This window comes from Pan troglodytes, chromosome 21 (genome assembly GCF_028858775.2).
Source record: "Pan troglodytes isolate AG18354 chromosome 21, NHGRI_mPanTro3-v2.0_pri, whole genome shotgun sequence".
Lineage (NCBI taxonomy): Eukaryota > Metazoa > Chordata > Mammalia > Primates > Hominidae > Pan > Pan troglodytes.
The window spans coordinates 14,676,894-14,700,121 of NC_072419.2; the positions used below are offsets into that span (position 1 = coordinate 14,676,894).

Consider the following 23,228-nt stretch of genomic DNA (forward strand, 5'->3'; position numbering starts at 1 on the left):
GAGTTCCAGTTGCTCCACATCCTTTCAAGCATTTGGTATTACCAGTCTTTAAAATTTTACCCATTCTGGTCCTCCTCTTTCCCTTCTTCCCTCCCTCCCTTTCTTTCTTGAATTGAGAAATGTTTGTGGAAGGAGTGAAGACAAACATTCCTGGACCTATGTTCCTAAATGAGCAAGTTTCTATTAATAAGACTCTCCCCCGCCCGCCACACATCCTACACACTCAAGGAGAGGAGCGGGAGAGGGCATCCTCTTTCTTCCTCGGAAAATAAAACCTTTGCTTTCTTTAGGATGGGCTTTCTGTCTCAAAAGCACAACGTAACCGTTTGCCCGGGTTTCAAGATCAGCGCGCTGCAAACTCTCAGGCGCGGAGAGGTTTCCTCAAAGAGCCTCTCAACTGCGCTCTTCTCTGCTGATAAATGATAATTCTCTTCAAAAAGCTGGTTTGTGGCCGGCGCTGGAGAGCTCCAGCTAGAGCCAAAAGCCAGGGGTTGCCTCTTTGGTTCCTCCCGATGGGCCCCTTTTCCCACCCAGTTGGGATCCAAAGACGCTCCGGAGCTCGAGCCCAAATTCCCAAGAAAACCCCAAAGAGCGTAAGGCTCCTGGGGACCCCTAGGACCTCTGCAACCAGGGCACGGGGCATGCTCAGAGCGAATGCGGGAGGCAGGCGTTGGCTGCAATGGGGCTCGGGAGCCAGGAGGTGCCGCTGCGTCCCCGCTTCCTGGCGCCTGACCCAGCGTGCAAAGTTGGGCTGGGAGCCGCGGGGGGAAGGAAGGACCCAGCGAGCGAGGGTGGCGGGGAAGGGGGGCGGGGGGGAGGAGGAGGGAGGAGGGAAAAGAGCGGTTAGGGGGGGCGCCGGGCGTGTGTCACTCGCTCTCTCCCTCTGTGTATAGAGGATGTGCTGAATGGTGCGCTTTGAGGCGGCGGCGGCGGAGGAGCAGAATCCGCCGCGACTGGCAGCCTCGGCTGACCGGCTCGGCTTCTCTTCGCCTTCCGAGGCTCCTCATCCACCGCGGGCTCCAGACCTCGCGTCCCGCCCGGGGCATGGCCGGGCGCTGCGCCCCCGCGCGCTCTGCCTGCTGAGCGGCGCCGGAGGGAGGTGCGGAGGCCGGGAGGCCGGGGAGGCCGGCGGGGAGCAGAGTCGAGCGCCTCCGGAGCAGAGAAAGGAGCCCGCGCCCCGCGCCCCGCGCCCCGCGCGCGGTCCCCAGTCCCTGCCGCGCTCGCCCGGGCCGCCCGGAGCCCAGATGAGCCCAGATGGCCGGGGCTCAACCCGGAGTGCACGCCTTGCAACTCAAGCCCGTGTGCGTGTCCGACAGCCTCAAGAAGGGCACCAAATTCGTCAAGTGGGATGATGTAAGTATTGGGGCGGCCCGAGTCGGGGCGCTGGCTCGGGCACCGGGCAGGGCGGGCGTCGTGGGGGTGGGGCAAGGGGCGCGTTATGCAATGGGCGCACTGGGAGCGGGCAGGGGCAGCCTCGGGCGCACAGGTTGGCATCTGCCAAAGCGGATGTCCAAGGGCAGAAGCTTTGCGCGCGCTCCTGTTTCATCGGGCTTCAGTAGTTGCCATCCTTTCTGGGTCTGGCAGGCGCCCCCTGAGGGTCTTACATCTTTTGGGCCAGTGGAGAGGGAGGGGCAAGCTTTGCCTGGTGACAGGTCCTGAGAGTTCGGAAAGTAGGGAGTGTGAAGTTGGGACCAACTGGAAAGCGCCTGGTGTGAACAAATCGCGTCCCTCTCCGCCTGCGGACGCACCCCCTATTACCTCTTTTGCCCGATTTCAAGAAGGAAGGGCCTGAAGTTCAAAACACTTTAGTGATTGCGAACCCTCTTGGCGCTTTTGTGGGAGCCCACGCGGCGGAGGACACAACGGTCCAGCCAACAGGTGGTCGTTGATGCCAAACTTCAGCGCCTGGCTCCGGAGTGAGGGTCCCTGAAAAGGGCTGCAGGGACACATCTGGGGAGGGCGTGAACAGAATGGGGGCCCTTGAGGGGTCCTGGGGGGCTCATGGGCCTGCAGGCAAGTGGGGAGGGCTGACTTTTGAGAACTGAGCTGATTGGAGTCTTCTGCCTGAAATAGACAGGTTGAGAGTTTGCCCCACGATTTACCTGCACCATTTGCCAGGTAGGGCAGAGCCTAGCCCAGCGCCGGGGTCTCTAATGCTTTACGAGCGGCCCAGACCCCAGGACTTCAAATGACTTCCCCTTCCCCTCTACCCCAGTTGTCTTCAAAACACGTAAATTAGTTATCCAGCTGAAAACATGCGAATCTTCGGATGGAGAACATTATGGTATCAGTTTTATGTCCTGGGTGTCATTCTAAAGGTTCGATAAGAAAAACCTACTGAAATAAACCCGAGTTGCCAGGCTCTAAGCAAATTTAAGTCCAAATGACTAATACATCTCTTAATCAGAAGGAATTATAGGAGAATGAGGCGTTCTTCTTGCCGAAAAGATTTTCCACCTAGTAAATTATAGCCTGTTATCCTCTAGGGTATTTTTCTTTAATCTTCTTAAGCCATTTTCCAGTGTCTGAAAACAATTTAAATATTCCAGGTAGTGAATCCAATTACTTAGCTGAGTGCGTCTGTGTCTATATTTTGTCCAGCTGGAAGCGCAAACGGAACTTGGAGTATGAACCACAGCTTCCTTGAAAGCTTGTGCCAATTATTAAATGCTGTAGGCAAGGATGTAAACATACATCTTTTTACCATGGGCTTCACACTTTTCTTCTTTCTGTTCCAGTCTAATTGTACTGAATGTTTCTGTAAATGGAATAGAATCTAAACAATAAATTCAGACGCAGATTAAATGCTTTGTGTCAGGGAAAAAAAAGACAAAGAAAATGCAGTTCAGCAATAAACAAGACGGTCTTGCCCATTTTGAGATCCTTGAATAGAGAGGTGATGTGATGATGGATTTACTGAGAAAGAGAGTGAAGGGCAGAGGAAAGAGAAAGAGACTTTGCAGAATTTAGAAAAGGGAGTTTCAGCGTAAGCTCTGGATTTGTATACAGTGATGATTCTAAACTGTATTTTAAATAATTCTCTATAATTTCTTGTTTGGGAGAGAATAGCCAACATCACATTGAGAATGAAAGTATTCTATGAAAACACATTTTGGTATATCCAGGTAGATGACTTTCATTATGTGCATTTCTGTAACACATATTTCTTGCTCACCTATTACTGCCAATCTTAGACTGGATCCTGGGGTGGTGAAAAAAGTAGACAAAATCCCTGCTGCTACGGACCTTACATGCTAGGTGGAGGAGACAAAAATCATCAAAAACCCCAATGAGAGAGAGATTGGGTGATGCGTTGAGGGTAATAGAGAGGACGTTAGTGAAATACCGACCAAAGAAGAAGTTGAAAAGAGCTCCCTCTGAGCATTGCAGCAGTGAGTTTCCAAGGAAGCCCTCCTGGAAGGAAGGACATAGTCACTAAGGAGAAGACCAGAAGAATTTCAGGTCTTTTTTAAAAAAAAAAAAAAACAAAACCTAGACTGCACTCAGGAGTCAAGTTATCTGGAATATAATGAGCTATCTTGCAGGCTCTTTGGTTCTCTGGGTCTTCATGCTGATCAGTGGACTACAAGGGACCCAGCCTTTCTTAGGGTTGCCTTTTTCTTCCCCAGGCATCCCTTTTCTACTCTTCTCAGCTCGTATTTGCCCTTCCAGAATCAAGCCAGTTCAAGTTATCTGGCTATTTATATTGTACCTTAGTGAGACAGTGTGTTGAAGACAAAAAAGAACCAGATCTTGAATCAAAGGCCTGAGTTTACCTCCTAGTTCTTTCACCAGTAAGCTGCATGACTTTAGGCAAATCACTTAGCTTCTCTGTATTTTTGCTGCTTCTTGTGTAAAAGCGTGGTAATGTTACAGGCATTCAAAAATGATGAATTTGGGGCTGTTTAGGATGTGAAGAAATTATCTCTTGTTCCTGAAGTGATTAAAGCAGTATAATCACTGGTCTTGTTGTTTTGACCACCATATGGAATGGAAGATGTCACCCAGAGGTTGCAGTGCCATGCATAATTTGCTGGCCACCTACCAAGTCACAGTGAGGCTGTGGATGCTCTAAGGGTGGTAGTCAAAAGCTTTAACATAGGCACTAAACAATCACAACAGACAGCAGGGGGGTAATAGATCCTGGAGATACCCTGTTGTACCAGGGCCAGGCGTTAATATTTTTGCTGCTTGGTCATGGGGAGGTCTGGGAGTCCCCAGGGTCTGTGGATGGGTGGGTAGGTAGCTGGAGTTTTTTGACTATTTCAGTATTTTAGAACTCATGGTGTATATTGTCTGAACATCAAGGCTATACCTGTCCTTCTGAACTTGGCATGAAGATACAGGACTGACCTAATGATATTTAAAAAATTCAACCTCATGTCTTTGCTTTTGTTTTGCATTTGTCTGTTAGCAGGCTCTGGTGGTAGGAGGTGGGTGTAAAGGATTATGGATATTTGTGGGAGAATTCTGGTGAGGTAGACAGTGGAAGGAGAGTTACTTTCTTGATCTAAGCTAGGGAGCTTGGGAGATTGTGAGAGAAGCTCCTCTCTCTTCTGGATCTTGGCCTTGGTCTGTATTGGGCAGGACATGGAGAGAAAGAGCAAGGACTGTAAACTGTGCAATAGGACCCCCAGCCACTGATTTGGCCCTGTTTTCCATGCCTAAGCACTCTGTCTCACTGTCGCACAACCTCTGAGGGATGGAAGGGTTTTCATTTATTTATTCCTTCTGTTTCTTCATTCTTACCTTTCAAATTCAGATCTTACTGTGGGCAGGTTGCTTAATGCATCCCAACTTCAGTTTCCTCAACGGTAACATGCAAATTGTAATATTTCCTAACTCAGAACAGCTGTTGAGGTTAAATGAATGAATGCATATGCATTGCTTTGTATAAAGCCTGACATACAGGCAACCTTCAATAAAACATGTTTTTAAAAGTTATTGTCGGCCGGGCGCGGTGGCTCAAGCCTGTAATCCTAGCACTTTGGGAAGCCGAGGCGGGTAGATCACAAGATCAGGAGATCGAGACCATCCTGGCTAACACGGTGAAACCCCCTCTCTACTAAAAATACAAAAAATTAGCCGGGCGTGGTGGCGGGCGCCTGTAGTCCCAGCTGCTCAGGAGGCTGAGGCAGGAGAATGGCGTGAACCTGGGAGGCGGAGCTTGCAGTGAGCTGAGATCGCGCCACTGCACTCCAGCCTGGGCGACAGAGCAAGACTCTGTCTCAAAAAAAAAAAAAAAAAAAGTTATTGTCCCTCAAAAATAAGATGGACATGAATTTTATCAAAGTGATTAGCAGGTGTTCCATGGCTCTTTTATTCTACTAGTGGAAAAATTCAGACCTTACTTCCATTCCCTTTAATGTGTGTTTTGATTTTATACTTTATAATTTGGAGAAAAATCAGGTTTCTCACCTTCTTTTAAAAATCCAGGTGTTTCACGGAAAATAAGTACGTAATTTAGAGCAGGATCCATTCTCTACAGCAAGTCAGTTTACAAATAATCCAAAAGTTTATTTTTACTTAAATTCCATATAAAATATATTTATGTATATATGTGTATATAATTTAACATTGCACGTTCTGTCTTACAAGCATATTCTAACATGGAAAAATAATTGCTAGACTAAGTTGTCTGAGAAGTCTGATGAAACTCAGAAGTTTGGATTTGCATTAATGCCACCTGGATTTGAATCAAGTAACTCCCTCCTTTACCACACCTCCAACCCCCACAGCTAAAACAGGTAATTTAAGAAATACTAGTATATTGCACACTTCCCAGCATCCTACACAAAAGCTTAGAACTTTTGCATTATGTGGAATCTGCTGTTCCAGTTTCCAAAATGATGACAAGTAAATGATGACAAGATGACACTCACAAGATTAATGAGAGAGCAGAGGGGAAAAGGGTTTGCGAGGTGGGAATTTAGTAGCATTCACTCTGGAAAGGTTATGGGAAACAGAGGAAACTTCTCTGAGTTGGTAGCTGGCTGATGTGGATGGAGCAACTACAAAGTGCAAGGTGGATTTTAGAATGGAAGGCTAGCAGATGCCCTCTAAGGAGCCACTTAAATTTGCCCAGTTATGTCCATTTTTCTTGTCCAAAGAGCTTTGAGAATTTCTCATTGGCAGTCAATAATTACTGTAATCTAAGTGTAAGAGCATAACTCTTTTGCAAGCAAATCAATAAAACTACTTGAAACTTTTTAAAAAATCAGTGTGACATGCATACAACAAAACACACAAATCCTGTGTCCAGCTGGATCCATTTTCACAAAGTGAACATTGCCATGTCATCAGTACCAGATCAAGAAACAGCATCACTTGCCCCAGAATTCCTGAGTGCTCTCTTCCAGTCCCTACATCCCCTTCTAAGGGTAACCCTTATCTTGACTTCTAACTTTATAGTTTGGTTTTGCTTGTTTTTAATCTAATAAGCTATTTTTACTTTGAATGAAAACTTTAAAAAAAACCTCTTCAGCCTAAAGCATTTTTATTATTGCTGAACTGATCCTCTTGAACAACAGCAACAAAAGTGACTTACAGTCAGTTTAGATGGCCATTGATTCTGTTCTTGTCTGTCCCAAGTCTGGGAAGTACAGCAGGTATAGTAAATGCCCTGAAGGAGCAAACAGTTCAACAAAACCCTAGTAATTTACAGAGGAAATGTAATGCCTTCAGGCTGTTATTGGCATGGCAAAGCTGACTAGTACAGTACTGTTGCTGGAATATAATTTTCTCTCATAGGTTTTCTCTCTTATCTTGCTTAACACTAATATTTCCCCACCTATGGTGAATGAGGATAATTTGCAGTGGCTATTAGTTTCATTTGAAAGTTTAGCCTATCAGTAAATAGCTTCAAGTTATATTTATCTGCAATGGTATATAAATGGAATGGGAACATTTTACTTTTTTATGTGGGATTTGGTAAACTGTAAATGTTTCCTTATCAGAATTGTTTCATGTTATCATGAACAAGAAGCGCCAGCAGAAAATGGAAGGGGATTGCTGGTGAATTGTTGACTAACGCTATGGGTCTCCACTTAAATAACAAACCCCTGGTAACTGAAATCATTGGTCTTCTTGTTACTGGAGCTAATAATTAGGTTCATGCAACCTTTCAGATCATATCATAAATTCCAAATGCTCAGGCATATTTCACAGTCTATTCCATCTAATCTTTTCCCTTTCTGTTCTATGTCTGATCCCCCTAAGCAGAGCCTTGTGCCCCTATGTGTAAGTAGGCAAAGGAAATATAGACATATTTCTGAGGTCATTTACATATATGACCATAAAAAAGCCATTGATTTTTGTAACTAACTAACTGAAATAGGATATAAAGGAACTAACTAATTGGAATAGATTATAAAGGATGCTTATGTTCTTTAAGAGTCTCTCTGGTTTTCCTCTGATCTCTTTAAGAGCTAATGTTTGATTTTATTATCATTACCACGTGTTAATTCTCAAAATTTTTATTTAAATTTGTATTCCAAAAATGGTTTGCATGTACCTATTAATTGAGGTTGACTAAATCTATACATTTATCAAGAAACTAAATTATTATAAATTGAGTAACAAACTATTATATAAAATTGGAAAAAAGTTATTTTTTTATATTACAATTATTTATATTACAACAGAAATAAAAGCATCCTACATCTGTCTTTTATTTCAAGGGTTTTTTTTTTTTTTTTTTTTTGAGACAGAGTCTTGCTCTGTCACCCAGGCTGGAGTGAAGTGGCACCATCTCGGCTCACTGCCAACCTCTGCCGCCGGGTTCAAGCGATTCTCGTGCCTCAGCCTCCGGAGCATCTGGGATTACAGGCACACGCCACCATGCCCGGCTAATTTATTTTTATTTTTATTTTTAGTAGAGACGGGGGTTTTGCCATGTTGGCCAGGCTGGTCTGGAACTCCTGACCTCGGGTAATCTGCCCGCCTCGGCCTCCCAAAGTGCTAGGATTACAGGTGTGAGCCACCGCACCTGGCCTTCAAGGGCTTTTTTTTGTTTACAATATTTGGTTAATGTTCTGTTTCTTTTTACTGAATTGACGTTTAATGTACAAGATCACAGAAAGTGGATTAGTTAGTAAAGAAAACATTTACCTGAAGTAGTCACATGGATGTCAATATATAGCATTGATATCTAGAAGATTAAGATATTATTTTGCCATTTAAAAAAAAACAATTTTTTTTGGAAGTTGTCTATGAAATAGTTAAGAGTAAGGGAAATTTAATTTAATTTTAATCCATTTTATAGAAGAAGCTATATGAGCTCATGAAGCTGGAAAACCATAGAGCGAATCAGCAATTGATCTGGTCAAAAAATGTTAAAGATGCCAATCATGATCCTCCCTAGGTGTGCTGTGTTGGATATGGTTGAATCTCACATAGCATCGATTCCTACATCCTCTTAGTAGGACTTCTTATAATACAAAGTCTGGACTTCTAAAGCTACATTTACCAGACTCCTTTTTGATGAACATTCTTCTTGAAAATTAATATTTCCACCAAATAAATTCATGCATATGAGATATGGAGGGCAGAAACATTAAAGGGGCCAATTTCCTGCATCCTTTGGGTTGTTTCTACAGATACGTGAGATGCTAAAAGAGGTGGGACTTTCTGTAATAGTTCTTCAGTGTCTCTGAGAGGCAGTGGTGACAGTGGCCACTCCCTGCTGGCAGCTTACACTTCTTTGGCTTCAACAAAGCTGGTGTTTTTTTTTTGGACCCCGGGAGTTCCTTCTTGATTTCTCACCTTTCTGAATGTGGTAGATACAATAGCTCTCCTCAAGGGTCTGTGCTGCTATGTTCTGAGATCATTCATGGAGAGCCAACCTAAAGCCTGCTCCTCCAACCCTTCCAGTTTTTCTGTCAAGTGCTTACTTTATATTAAGTCCCTTTATCTTCAAAATTCAAGGAAATTTCTGTTTCTCGCACCAAATCCTGGCTGATATGGCCTTTTGTGGTTCTAGGATTTCACAGCTTTCAGTCCTAAATACAATAATCATCTAAGTATCCTACATAGTTTTCTCCTTCAGTACTACCGTTGAGTAAAATGAAGTTTTACTGTAATATTTCCTCTGGAATTCAATATCCAGACTAAGTCCTAATAGCAGGCATTCATGCTTATATAGCAGCCCTGCTTACCCCTGTTCAGTCATCAAGACCACCTCGGGTGGTAGGAAAAAGAGCAAGGGTTCGTCTTTTGCATTTCACATAGAAGTAAATCGAGGCTAGTGATTGTGATTTGTCGAAGGGCACATAACTAAGTAGATCTGGAATAGGAATTTAAAACTACGTCTCCTGGCCAAATTCAGTGTCCTTTCCAGTCTACCATGATGTCCCCGAACAGGGTCCTTTTAGTAACAACAACAACAACAAAAAACTTTTTATTTTTTTATTTTTTTTTAGATGGAGTTTTGCTCTTTTTGCCCAGGCTGGAGTGCAATGGCGCAATCTCGGCTCACCGCAACCTCTGCCTCCCCAGTTCAAGCGATTCTCCTGCCTCAGCCTCCTGAGTAGCTGAGATTACAGGCTTGTGCCACCACGCCCAGCTAATTTTGTAGTTTTAGTAGAGATAGGGTTTCTCCATGTTGGTCAGGCTGGTCTCAAACTCCTGATGTCATGATCCACCCGCCTCAGCCTCCCAAAGTGCTGGGATTATAGATGTGAGCCACCGAACGTGGCCAACAAAAAGCTTTTAATAGAGTCTAAATGAATACAAGTTTAAAGAGATTGATAGACTTTTCCAAAGAATCTCTGTTATTTTTAGGATTCATACATATGAAGCTTAGATCCCTGCAAACTCAGTTTTTGAGCTATTGTCTTCAAAATAGCTCTTTTTCATGGTGTATGTACAGTCCGTTTTTGTCTACACTGTGCAAGATGTGTGAGCATTGGAAAACCTCATTGCTGCTTTGAGACAAAAAGGTCAGGCCAGCTGCAGTGGCTCACGCCTGTAATCCCAGCATATTGGGAAGCCAAGGCAGGTGGATCACTTGAGGTCAAGAGTTCAAGACCAGCCTGGCCAATATGATGAAACCCCGTCTCTACTAGAATACAAAAATTAGCTGGGTGTGGTGGCGCACACCTGTAATCCCGACCACTCGAGAGGCTGAGGCAGAAGAATCACTTAAACCCAGGAGGCAGGCAGAGGTTTCAGTGAGCCAAGATCGCGCCACTGCATTCCAGCCTGGGCGACACAGCGATACTCCGAAAAAAAAAAAAAAAAAAAAGAGGGGGCAATGTATGCTCTATAGTCTTTAAAGATATTCTACATCAGTCAGTCAGCGTGGAAACATGCATGTGGAAAGACAGGTATTCAGGTATGATGTTAAAGGTCTTTTTTTCATTGTCGAGTAAGTGACATTTCTGCATTCAGCAAGACTCTTTATATCTGTTACTCCACCTTTTCTTCTTCTCGACATACGCGTAAATGTTGTCTTTTGCTGATTCCTATTTAGGCTTGTCCCATGGCCTCTCATAGAAATCATGGACCGTGAAAGAATAAGAATATGGTAGACATGAAGGAAATGTAGAGGGTGAGTTGCCTGCTCTCAAGCACGATGCAGAATGCAAGACAGTGTCAACTGAGAGGCCAGATCATATTACTTGTGCAGGGAGGTAGATAGGCCTTGTTTATATTACAACTAGAGCAGGACTTCTGGAGGGCTATAGCTTTATAATTATCATTATTATTTTTTTCCCTAGGGGAGAGCATAGGCCTGGCACTGGGAGGTGCTGATGCTCAGGGGATATTTGTGGAATGAAGGAACTGTCTGGTGTTTGTCTGGCTCACAGTGGGTTCACACAGGGGAGTGTGCAGCCTTGAGGCAGACCTGGAGGGCAGTCATGCTCCTATGAGACCTTTGTGACCTTTGAGGTGTTGTGTTACATTGGTTGGAACACCTTGCTCCTTGTCCTTCCATTCCATCTGAAATCTCCTAGGGTCCTAAGGGACTCTGTGGCCTTCTTAAATGGGATTTCTCCATGTGTGTTTGAGAAGGAAACTATTTATTGGCAATGCAGAGCTCACTGCTGTTACAGTGCTGATTTCATTTAAGGTCCAAATATGTCTTAAGATTGAGTGTATACTACACTGCAATTCAATATTGGTTGAAAGTGATGATGCTTAATGTATTTATTTCTCATATTCTAAATTTTACCATTAGTTCCTATTTTTCTGAAAAACATGCTCACCCATACACCCAAATATTGCAATGAAAAGCCCTTAAAGAAATTCAGAAGCGTTGGGAGTGACAGAACAAAAGATGCATGGTTGTGAAAACATCCTATCGCGATAATGATTCACAGAGAGAAAAAAGAATACTTGTGCTTTATTGCTAAAGTGAGAAAAGTAACAAGACATAGTTCTAAACCTGATTTATAATGAACTTCCACCTACACTATTCTTTGTGTACAGAGGCAATGGAAGTCCCTGGAACAATGCTTTTCATTTCCTCCTTTCTCCACTCCTCGTTTAATGTACTTGGGCCACCTCCATTATTCCAGCTGCCCTCCTGCCCCTGAGAAATACCTCACCTTCTGCATTTATATTTTGGAGCTCGACCTTCCTGGCATCTCTGAATCCTGACTTCATTATTATCTGACACCACTCCCCTTTCTTTGAACAGTGTCTATATGAGTTTCCCCTCAGTTGAAGCTTTCCTAAGAACATAGCAATATGCCTTTACTAGTAAAATTCCCAACCTCAAAACCAACACAATGTTCCCCAGTCCCTTTTCCTCCTTTAGTTACCGTCTTCTTCTTCATCTCCTTCCCTCTACTATGCAAGTGTAACTTATAGTCACTGTCTCCCTGTCCTCACCTCCTACCCACTTCTTCTCAGCCTTCCAGAGTCTTTTTCTGCCCTCACCACTACTTTGAAATTTCTTTATCATGGCTGTGGGCAACATGGCTCCCAGCAACCCCAACTGATGTTTTTCAGAATCTTCCTTGTTTTTATTTGCTGCAGTACCTTCCACCCCTTCATCCATTCATTCACCAGTCATACTTTAAAAATGTACTCATGTCTCTTTTAAGCATTGTGCTAGTGTTGTGGATTGATGATGATTAATGATTTCATGCCTGCCCTTATTGGGGAGACAGATGCTAAGCAAATAGAGGTACAATTATTTTCATTATAACTGCTATGAAGGAAAAAAAGTACAAGTGAGTATAGGAAGCATGGAAGGTTTCCCTGGAAAATTCTATTTATGACAAGTGGGATTTAGGCCAGCATGAGTAGAAGAATGTGTCAGGTGGAGGGAACAGCAGGTGTGGGTATTCCAAAGAGCCAAGGAACACAAGATTTTGAAGGAGAGAAGCAGAATTAGCACAGGAGAGTGCGGCTCAGATAATGTGGTTGGATGGCAAGGGCCTGCATATATACTGCGTAGGTCCTTGCAGGATCTTAGACGTATAAAGTCAACCAGAAACCATCAAAACCATGTTTTCAACCCTGGCACCATTGACATTTGGTCCCAGTAGTTTTTTGTTGTGGAGTCTGGCCTGTGTATTATACGATATTTACCAGCATCCCTCGCTCTAGATACTGGGTGTCAGTTGCAAAGCCTCCCAGTAGTGACAACCAAAATTGTCTCCAGACATTGCCAAAAGTCCCCTGGGGTGCAAAATTGCTCCCAGTCGAGAACCACTGATGAAAATGATCAGTGATATACTATGCTTTTAAAAGTATCCGGCCAGTTCACTGCCCTCCCCGCCACCCCAAAGGCCAATAAGTACATGAAAAGATGTTTAACATCATTAGTCATTGGAGAAATGCAAATTAAAAAACACATTGAGGTGCCACTGCATACCCACCAGAGCTATATGTTACTGAAATTATTGGTTTTTCTCATCTGATGCCCCCACTAAGCCAGGAGCACCTCGGTTGATTTGGGATCTGGGCTTTAATTTGGTTCTCTCGTGGATTATCTGAAGGATCTTGCATGACACTTGAAGAACAATTCTTCCAACATTTCCCTACATTGTGTTAAAAGGGATTTTTCTGCTTGTTCTGTAGGAAGCCAGTATCTTCACATTGCTTCTCTCCACTGTTTTGCATCCTCTACTCTGGACCTTCTTCATCTCTTCTGCTTTTCTTTATTTTGGGAAATTTCAGAGTAGAGACACTCCTGGAGGAAAAGTCTCATCAATGCTGATACACATGGATGTTTTACTTAAATGATCTTAATTCCTCACCTGGCATCCAAGACTATGTTTATAATGTTTTCATTTCATAGTCAGGGCTGTATTGCTCATGTTTAGTTTGACAGGCATCACATCTGATTTTCTGTGACCCTGAGAACTCTTTGTCCGTTGCATAGCTGTTTTCCCCCCAGTGTCTCTATTTGCTGTATTTGGCCCTGCTGCTTCCTGATGCAAGTCTTGGGCAATCCCTGTGGAACATCGCTTGTTACTTTTCCTGTTGACTCTGTGGTATCGATTAGTTTAGACGTGCATGCCTCTATTCATGTGTGTTCTCTTGTAATACCATAAAAACATGAGAATCGCTGTGGAGTGAGAATTGTGGTCAACCTTGGCCAGGAGACTTTCTGACAGTGGTGCTGAGGAATGTGCCATGGGTCTGTGGACTGGCCCTTGACATGAGCCTTGAGGTTTAGGGTTATGCTTTGTAGTAGTTTACTAAGACTTCCATAGCAAAGGACCATAGCCTGGGTGGATTACACAACGGAAATTTATTTTCTCACAGTTTGGGAGGAAGTGGGAGATAAAGGTGTCAGCAGGGTTGCTTCCTGCTGAGGGCCGTGAGGGAAGGATGTGTGCCAGGCCTCTCATCTTGGCTGGTAGATGGCCTGCTTCTCCCTGCATCTTCACATCATTTTCCTTCTGTACATGCCTGTGTCCAGATGTTCTCTTCTTATAAGGACACCAGTCATACTGGATTAGGGCCCACTCTAAGGCCTCCTTTTAACTTAATCATATCTGTAAAGACCCTATCTCTAAATAAGATCACACTTTGAGGTACTGGGGATTAGGACTTCAACATGTGAGTTGTTGGGGAGGAGGCCACGATAAACCTGGTGACATACCTCCGCCTGGTAAAGCGTAGCTCAGAGGGTAGCAACATGACAGCTCTAGTTAGATATTGAAGAACTGACACTTAGAGAAGAAGTTAGATTTATTTTGTACTACTTAAATGTTAAAAATTAAATGGTAGCTGCATATGTGGATAAAACCATAAACTGCCTTGCTGGAATTGTGTGACAAGAGCACTGAGATTGCTTTGTGAGAAATCTCCCTGTTAAAGAGTGTCCCTGTGAAGGTTTGGAGTTGCCCTGCCTAACAGAAATATAACGTGAGCCACATAGGACACTTGTAAATGTTCTAGTAGCCTCATTAAAACAAGTAAAAAAGAAACAGATGGAATTAATATGAATACTATATTTAATTTAATCCACTGTAGCCATTTTGACATGTAATCAATGTCAGAAATCATTAGTGAGCTATTTTCTATTCCTGTTTCCATTCTTAGTCTTTGAAATCTTGCAGCACATCTTAGTCTCAGCAGTCGCATTTCAAGTGCTCAGTAGTCACAAGGGAGCCACAGCAGCTCCTGTACTGGACAGCACCAGTATAGGGCATCCATTCTCAACAGGGGCCATGTCGCTTCCAAGGAAACGAAAAGTGGTTTTGGGGAACAAAAGAAATCTTCTTACTGTTTTTGTTTTTGTTTTTGTTTTTGTTTTGGTATAAAGCACAGTTATACATACAGCATATAAACAGATATTCAGCCTATCTGCAATATTGAAATGTCATGGGGGATGATTAGAAAAATAAAAACCTAAAAAGCCTCCCTTGCAGGGCAATAATGGAAAAAGTTGAGAAGCACTGTTATAGAGCGTGTACTTGAAGGTTTAATTTCCAGTGCTTCCCATACCAGCTTAACTGGCTTTCCTTGAGGAAGTTACTTAGCACAAGCCTTGGTCTAGGTATCTGTAAAATGGGAATAATAATAGTGTCTACCTCTTAAGTTATTGTAAGTATTAAAGGAGAAAAGCCACGTGAAGTTCACCACAGTGATTGGCTCAGAGCAAATGTTGAGAATGTATCAGTTACTATTCAGTCAGGGATTTTTATAAAAAGGTATACTGGTATTAGAAGTGAGTTTGGATTAGTAGTGCCTTTGTCATTTCATCTCAGTTTCTTTAGTATTTATTATTGACTTATATCAGTGCATTGATGAGCAAATCATTGTAATGTTAATGTTGATTCCAGTGACTCTTTTTTTTCTTGCTGAATTGTTTCTCATTCTTCAGGATTTCGAGGTTTTGTTAAGGTCTTTTGCTTTGCCCCTTGATTGTTTTTGATTTGGCTTAAAGACTCTTTAGAGATTCATGTAAATTACTAAATAACATCTTAATTACTATATTAATCTTCACTATTGATGATATAGGAATGACAGTAAAACATATTCTATCAAATAAAGAGCAGCAAGTAGAAATTTACTGAACATTATCTGCTATTACTAACTTAAGACAAGTATGTTTATTGGTTTTCTTTTTTACAGACAAACATTTATCAGAAAAAATATCTTATAACTTTAAGTAAATTAGAGTTGAATTCTTAGAAGCAATAGACTCACAAGATACGGTTTGCCTGCATTCTAAGGTCACAGGTGTTCTTGGAGGTAAACATCATCCTATTCCTGACCCAAAGCCTCACCTATTGTAGGCCTACATCCATGGTTTTGTAAGTGTGGCCCCTGGACCAACAGCATCAGCATCACCATGAGCTTCTTAGAAGTCCAGATTTTCAGACTCCGTCCCAGAGCTACTAAATGAGGGACTCTGGAGAAAGAGCCCAGCAATCTGTGTTTTTACAAGATCTCTCAGTGAACTTGATGCATATGCAAGTTTAAAAACCACAATCTTATGAAATACACACATGTTATAGATGTTGATGGAGAGGTAAAGGATTAAAATATAGACCATCTGAGAGCTGTCTTCATCATTCTACAGTCAAAGGTCCCAAGAGTCGCAACCCATCTGCAGCTCCTTTGTCAGTGAAGGATGGTCACATATTTCAAGTTTCAAACCTGGGCGTATGTTCTGACAATTAAGAATATTTGGGATCTGGGTTGAGTGGCTACTTTGGTATGGGGAGAATATAGATACTAGCAGCTATGTGGGAGGTGGGAAAACAAGCAGGTGGAATTGAAAATAGACATTCATATATTTCTGGGTCAGATCCTACTTTGCATGGCAAGAATGCCAAGTTCCAGCTGATCTTGGAATGTTAGAGGTGATTATGAAGGAAGTGGGCAGGGAGCCAAGATAAATGATCACTTAACAGAGGAACTGTGGCCGGAAGAGTGGGGTCAAGAAAACATTGAACAAAGAAGGGTTAATTTTGAAGGAGGGGAAGGAATAAGCTAGAAATGGAAGTATCTGAAACAAACTAGGCAGCATAGAACAGTGTTCCTAAATATAAATTTTGAAAAGTTTTTTTTTTTTTTTTTGAGACGGAGTCTCGCTCTGTCACCCAGGCTGGAGTGCAGTGGTGCGATCTCAGCTCACTGCAAGCTCTGCCTCCCGGGTTCATGCCATTCTCCTGCCTCAGCCTCCCTGAGAAGTTTTATTCTGCTCACTTAAATATTTGATTGTATGGGATCCTTGCAGGGAATCGCCACCAAGATTTTGATTAGAATTTTGTCAGATGCTCTGATAAGAAAAGAAACTGACCTGAAAAAGATAAGTTACACCTACAGTTTATTCTAAAGTCCTCTAGAAGTGGGAATGTGTGCTGTGTGCAGCCTGTCAAAACTTTTATTTTGGCAACTTCTAGAAGTAACAAAACAGGACTGAAAATATTGCTATGATTTATTGGAAACATTGGTGTGAGCTGTTATGCATGCAATCTCATGAAAGAAGCCTAAACTATTTTAAAAATTAGTCTTTCATTATAATATCAAGTTTATTTCCAAATGTCTTTTTTTGACATTTAGAAGTAATGGGGAAATTTAAAAATTCTAGCTGAAGTTCCTTGCAACAGCACAGTCCTTGTAAAAGATATTTTTCAAACTGCATGTTAAGGATGTATATATGGAATATCAGCATAAAACAGAATGGCAGTTCCTCAAAAAATTAAACATAGTACTATCATATGATCCAGTAATTCCACTTCTGGGTATATACTGAAACCAAGGACTCAGATAGATATTTGTGCCCCTATGTTCATAACAGCATTATTCACAATAGCCAAAATGTGGAAACAACCTAGATATTCATCAGTGGATGAATGGATAAACAAGACATGGCATATACATAAATGGAATATTATTCATCTTTAAACAGGAAGGAGATATGACACATGCTCCATGAATGAAGTTTTAGGGCTTTATGCCAAATAAAATAAGCCAAACACAAAAGGACAAATATTATACAATTTTACTTATATAACTACTTAGAATACTCAAATTATTTAATTACCTGGAGTAGTCAAATTCATGGATACAGAAAGTAAGACTGATGGTTGCCAGGTTATAGGGGCAAGAGGGAATGAGGAGTTAGTATTTAATGCATGTGGCATTTCAATTTGGGAAGGTTTAAAGTTCTGAAGATGGATGGTGCTGATGGCAGCACAGCAAGGTGAATGCATGTAATACCACTGAAAGGCATATTAGAAAAGAGTAAATGTTATGTTCTGTATATTTTACTACAGTAACACAGAATATCCTGATAAACTTACATTTAGTATTTTGATACATCTGTTTTTAATTATAATCCACTATAATAATAATGAACATTTTTATGTGGCAAACATGCCCAGATGCTTTACCCCAAATTATCCTAGCTATTTCTCACAGCAACCTTCTGAGTTAGGTATTATGATTATCCCCTTCTTTTTTCAGTTGTGTAAAGCTATGCACTGAGATGGGACAGGCAGGAATTTGAACCCAGAGAACATTTTCCAGAACCAGGCTCTTACAATAAAACTTAATATGTAGATTAAAATCATTCATACTGCTCTGCCCATTAGGAAGAAAAAAGTCCCAAATGCCAAAATTATCTCTGCAAGTTCTAATTTTCATTACAAGTTCTTTTAATAAGCTAGATGATACGACACACTATGGTTATGTGTATGAAAAAATTGAAAAAACTGGCAATTTATGTCTCTCTAAAAGATGCAATTCCTGCAAAGGCCTGAGTGTTTCAGTATAAAAATCCATATCCAGTGACATGTATTTTCTTGTGCAGATGGTATGTCTTTCTGAAAATTGCTAAGAGAAAAGAACACATATTTTAGAAATGTTTAATATTATAATTACAATGTATCCAAGTTTTGCTTTATACTATGCATGCTTTAAACTCAGAAGACTATTTACCTATGATGTTTTATTTTAGCATGTAAAATTGAAATTTGCAACAAGTTTGTATGTATCTTTCTGAATATGTAGAAGATGGCCTTATTTACTGTTACCTTGGAAACAGTGATGCTCAAATACTATGTTTTACTCTATTACAATTAAAAATCATTTTATGGAACAAATGTAATTTAAAATACTATTCTTAAGCATGGATTTTAGTTAATATTAATCATAAAAATAAGTAATGATGTTTAGTGTTAAAATTACTTGAAAAGCTAAGTATAGATTTTTAATAGAAAACATACCTTAATCAATAAATCATAATGCTTTTTCCCTTACAAGTTATGTATAAGTCTTCTGATTATTAGGAAAGAACCTCAGTTACATAATGGATAATTCCATGAAGTTAAAAATGCCATGTCTAATTTCTTTTGAAATTTTTCTTAATAATTGACTACTTTGGAGAATCTCTACAATTATTACTTCTTAAATAACTCCTGGATAGATTTTTCTACAGTGATATATGTTGATATTCATGTTTCTTCTTACATTTCTAGGACTCAACTATTGTTACTCCAATTATTTTGAGGACTGACCCTCAGGGATTTTTCTTTTACTGGACAGATCAGAACAAGGTAAGAAATGAGGTACGCCTTTCTTACATTTTTCAGTCGTTTACTACTTTGAAAAGTATTTATGTATCTTATCTATAGAAGAACATCCATTTCACAGATCTTTTGCAGTTTATTTAAAGGTTCTACTTTTAAAGAATATCTAAGGTATTCTTAGGACTTAGGACTTTTCAAAGTCACTAGTTTGAAATATTAGATTTGCTAAATTCTAGAGCAATTGGTATTTTTGGTTCTGTTTATATTATGTGTTAGGATAAGAACAGGGAAATTTGAATTACATTTGGTGTAGCACATAATTAGTCAGCGTTACTGATTTAAGTCCCCACCCATAAAGGATGAAGAAAAATGATGAGAAAATAACTTTTGACCCAATAGCCTTACCCCTTGGCTTTTCTTTCTCTCTCTTTTCCCCTGTGCTGTTCATTAAGGACTCTCTCAGAATCAGCAGGAATTTGGCCCTGATAATTTGTTCATGTCAGAAAACCAAGAATAAAATTCCTTTAGCCTATTCCTTCAGTTGTCAGGAATTTCTTACTAAATTAGCTTTCTGCCCACAATAGCATGAATTTATTATCTCATTTGTTATGAAACCAATTGATGATTCTGTACTGAATTATTAAAAAGTAGAATATCTGCTGATCATAACATTTATTTGGAGTTTAATGGGCAGTTAGATGATGAGAACACTCATGGAAAGTGGTTATTATTTCAAGCATCGTTGCCACAGTCCTACACTTGAACCTCAGAGGCCACAGAATATAGAATGTTTTTGTTCTCTAAGTTTTGATATATGGAGAAATGGGATAGGGCTTACTGAGAATGCTAAATACATACTGGAAACAATAGAATAGTAATAGTATACCATTAAAATAGCTGGAACCTCCACAGTTACTGATGAAGGAGGAACAAATTGTTAGCTCTTTCAAAACTCTACTTTAGTTTCTTATATCCAAAGTTCCTGGAGTTGCCTGTCAGCTTTGCCTTCTGTCTCTGAGGCAAGCTCAATTATACCTGTGTCTGGTCTCAGGGCCACTCCTGAATGAGCCTGTTTACACATCATTCAAAAGGTGAATTTCAGTCTTGTTGTCCTGGAGTTAGACTCTAAATCACTGTGCCCTGGAACCATGTGTGGCTGTAGAAGTGGAGGTAAACCACAGACCCTATGCTAATGTCAAAAATTGTATGAGTAAGATTTCCTACTTAACGCTTACATTTATTATTGGGTGTGTTAATCACTTTGGCTTAGACATTCTGTTTGGTTTCCTGCTGTTATGTGTAAAACAATGGCTTGCAAGAGGTTTTGTTTTTTGGGTGTTTTTTTCTTCTCCTAAAGGATATTTTTAGAACTGTTGAAACTATATTCATGAACGATGTACTTATAATGCCTAGAGCATTTCTAAAGGTTGGGTATTGGTACGAGAGACCAAACTGTCAGTTTGATTTTTCAACTTGTAGATCAAGCTTCTATAAAAGCAACGGAAGATATTCTGGGATTTTTAAATAATTCATGGCAACTCAGTTAAGCTCCCCTCTAGACCAATCATCAATATTTATATCCTTAATAAAGAAAAAGGGTTTAGGACCAAAGGCTCTTTGTTGCATCTGTATTGTGAACCCAGTATTTTGACCCATGCTTATTTTCAAATGTAGGAAAATTTGTTTTCATTTTTTACACAAACTTTTAAATCTTGGTTGTAATGCTGTTTATGACCAAGCGAAACAGATAATGTGGTAGCAATTCCTTTTATCACGTTATTGCTTTTCTTTTCATGGATATTACTCTTACAGTTCTAGCCAAGAGATAGAAATAGTAAATTTTACTTTTCACTTTCTAAATGCCAAAGTCATCTCTCAGTCATTTATCAGAATTTGGAGGCTTATTTCTTAGTGATCATATATCTTAGAATCCAAAAGATGAGAGGATTTAAGAAAAAAAAATTAAACTTACCATGCTTTCAAGTTTGTCATTTTCTTTCTGGCTTGAAGCCCAGCCCTGGAACCAGTAAGAGTGATTCATCCACTTTTAGGAGATGGACGACTCCAAGTGATGAATTAGAGTAAATGTGTGCTAGAAGAAATGGTGCATGCAAATAAAAGATGGCACGCCAAGCTTTTAGTGGGTATTTTTGCATAAGATCATTTGAAGGTACATGAATGAATGGTACATTCATGATGCTACTTAGAGGGCCACTTTTTAAAAAATATTTTTTATCTGGCAATTAGTTTTAGGAATCTGCCACATGTACCATAGAGATAATCTCTCAGAAAACAAAAAAAAAATGTGATACCTTTAAGTTTATCCCTTGATTTTATACACTGTGTTTTCCATTGGTTGGGAAGGTTGCACTGGTATTTATTGTAATATGCCTCTCTTCTTCCTTTGGGCTTCTTCCAATATATTCCCTCTTTGGTCCACGAAGCTTATACCAAAGCACTTGGATTAGCAATCATCTGAGGCCTAGTCTGCTCAGAGGTGAGCAGAAATCCCTAGCAGAGGGGATTTTACAAGTGTTTTTTATTTTTCTTTTTTATAGCATTGGAGGTACATGGCCACATTTTATGATGTTCTATGCATGTCCTTCTCTTGTCATGGCTACATCAGATCTTGTATCAGAGCCACTTATTTCAAGCCACTGGCTTTCCCCTCTGTAGACAATGACATGCTACCTTCCAAAACCCCTCCTTTGATTTGTCACCACAGAAATGATAGGTGACAAAGAAGACAGCACAGATGATGAATTTAGGAATTAAAAACTAAAGCTAGCGAGTCATTTTTAGGTAGCAGAAATGTGCTTTAGTGAAACACTGACAGGATGTTTGGAGTTGGTGGAAGCAGATAAATATGAATATCATTTTTAGGGATAAATGTTCATGCTTTGTACCAGCTCTGGACTTATTTTAATAATTCTTTTCACTGTATTGTTGGCTCTGTAAATCTTATTGAATAAAATGAGCAAAAATGAGTTTCTGAATATGACTATTTTAAGCAGAGTGGTTTTTCTTGTGTAAGTGTAGGTGATGTGAAGAGGATGAATTTATCTGTAAGTCATGGGTGAGAAGGGAGTCCTGCACAGCCTGAGTACTTGAGAGGTGGCCTACATTAGGCTATAACTTTTCTTTGGATCCGTGCCATGTGAACACTAGAAACCAACACAGGAAGTGTTAGCTGTGAAAACCACGTGAACTATAAGAATCTGCTCCACCGGTTTTGAAAGAAAGGCTAAAGAAGAAAAAAGTGTCAATGTTAAAGAGCTAACCAAAACCTATCCTGCTAGAATATGAAAAAAATTAGACCTTTGTCTTGCAACCTGATGCCCTGCTTCTGTGCCAAGGTTGGTGTAAAAATAAAACTAGTCACCACTAGTTCAGATCCAAGAAGTTCAATATAGTTCAGTAAACCCTTCCTTGTCTTCATAAAACTGGAGCTTGGGGGAAGGGAAAAGGAACACATCATTAAATTTGAAAAGGAATGGGAGGAAGAACACACGTTTTACATGAAGAACTCCCATTACTTTCTTTTTTGTTACAAATTTTATTTATTTTTAATATTGTGGATAATATACAAATATCTTTTTATCTGTAAAATAGTAAAGCAATGTAACTATCTTTAAACCGCACTCTCCCATTGACTCCAATCCTAGTTCTCTATTCAGAGTCAACTAATAGTAATAGCTTCATGGTTTCTTTCTAGGTCTCTTTTGAATAAATTTGTGCATGTGTAACTATGGAAATATTTCATTTTGTTTTGCTTATGTCCATTTTTATACTGTCACATCATATTAACCATTCCACAATTTCCTTTTCACCATATAGTGTGTCTTAGAGAACTTTTCAAGTTAGTACATGTGTGTCTATATCATTCCGTTAAATTGGTCTATCTTAGGGAATTTTTCATGTTAGTACATGTGTATGTATCACATTCTTTCATATTGCTCTATCGTATGTTAAAGAATTGATTACCACATTTTATTTAAGAATACAGAAGTTCTCACTGATGGATTCTTGGTGTTTGTCTCTAATTTGGGGTTACAAAGAATCCTATAATATGGAGTAATAGTCAGCTGTGTGTAGCCCTCTCTGGGAATATGGGTCAGGGATTCCCTAAGGTAAATGCTCAGAAGTGCGATTGCTGATTTAAGGCTATACCTATCCTAAATTATAATGAATGGCTGTACCATTTTATAACCCTACCTGTCTTATATGAGTGGAACTGTTTTCTTAAGCCCAACAAACAGTAATAGGAAATATTTTAATTTC

General features: G+C 40.4%; 1 protein-coding gene across 4 annotated transcripts in view; it reads left to right on the forward strand.

The window, feature by feature from the left end:
* The first annotated feature begins 1,211 nt into the window (after nucleotides 1-1,211).
* Nucleotides 1,212-23,228, forward strand: part of PLCB1 (phospholipase C beta 1) — a 752,222-nt gene continuing 730,205 nt past the window's right edge. For 2 of the 4 annotated variants that reach the window (XM_016937425.4, XM_016937426.4), the window contains exons 1-2: nucleotides 1,212-1,353; nucleotides 18,897-18,986. In XM_016937425.4, coding sequence (XP_016792914.1) covers nucleotides 1,255-1,353; nucleotides 18,897-18,986 — 189 coding nt within the window. In that variant the 5' untranslated portion in view covers nucleotides 1,212-1,254. The remainder of the gene's footprint in view (nucleotides 1,354-18,896; nucleotides 18,987-23,228) is intronic. The other 2 variants (XM_063803337.1, XM_009436775.4) reach the window with 1 other exon arrangement.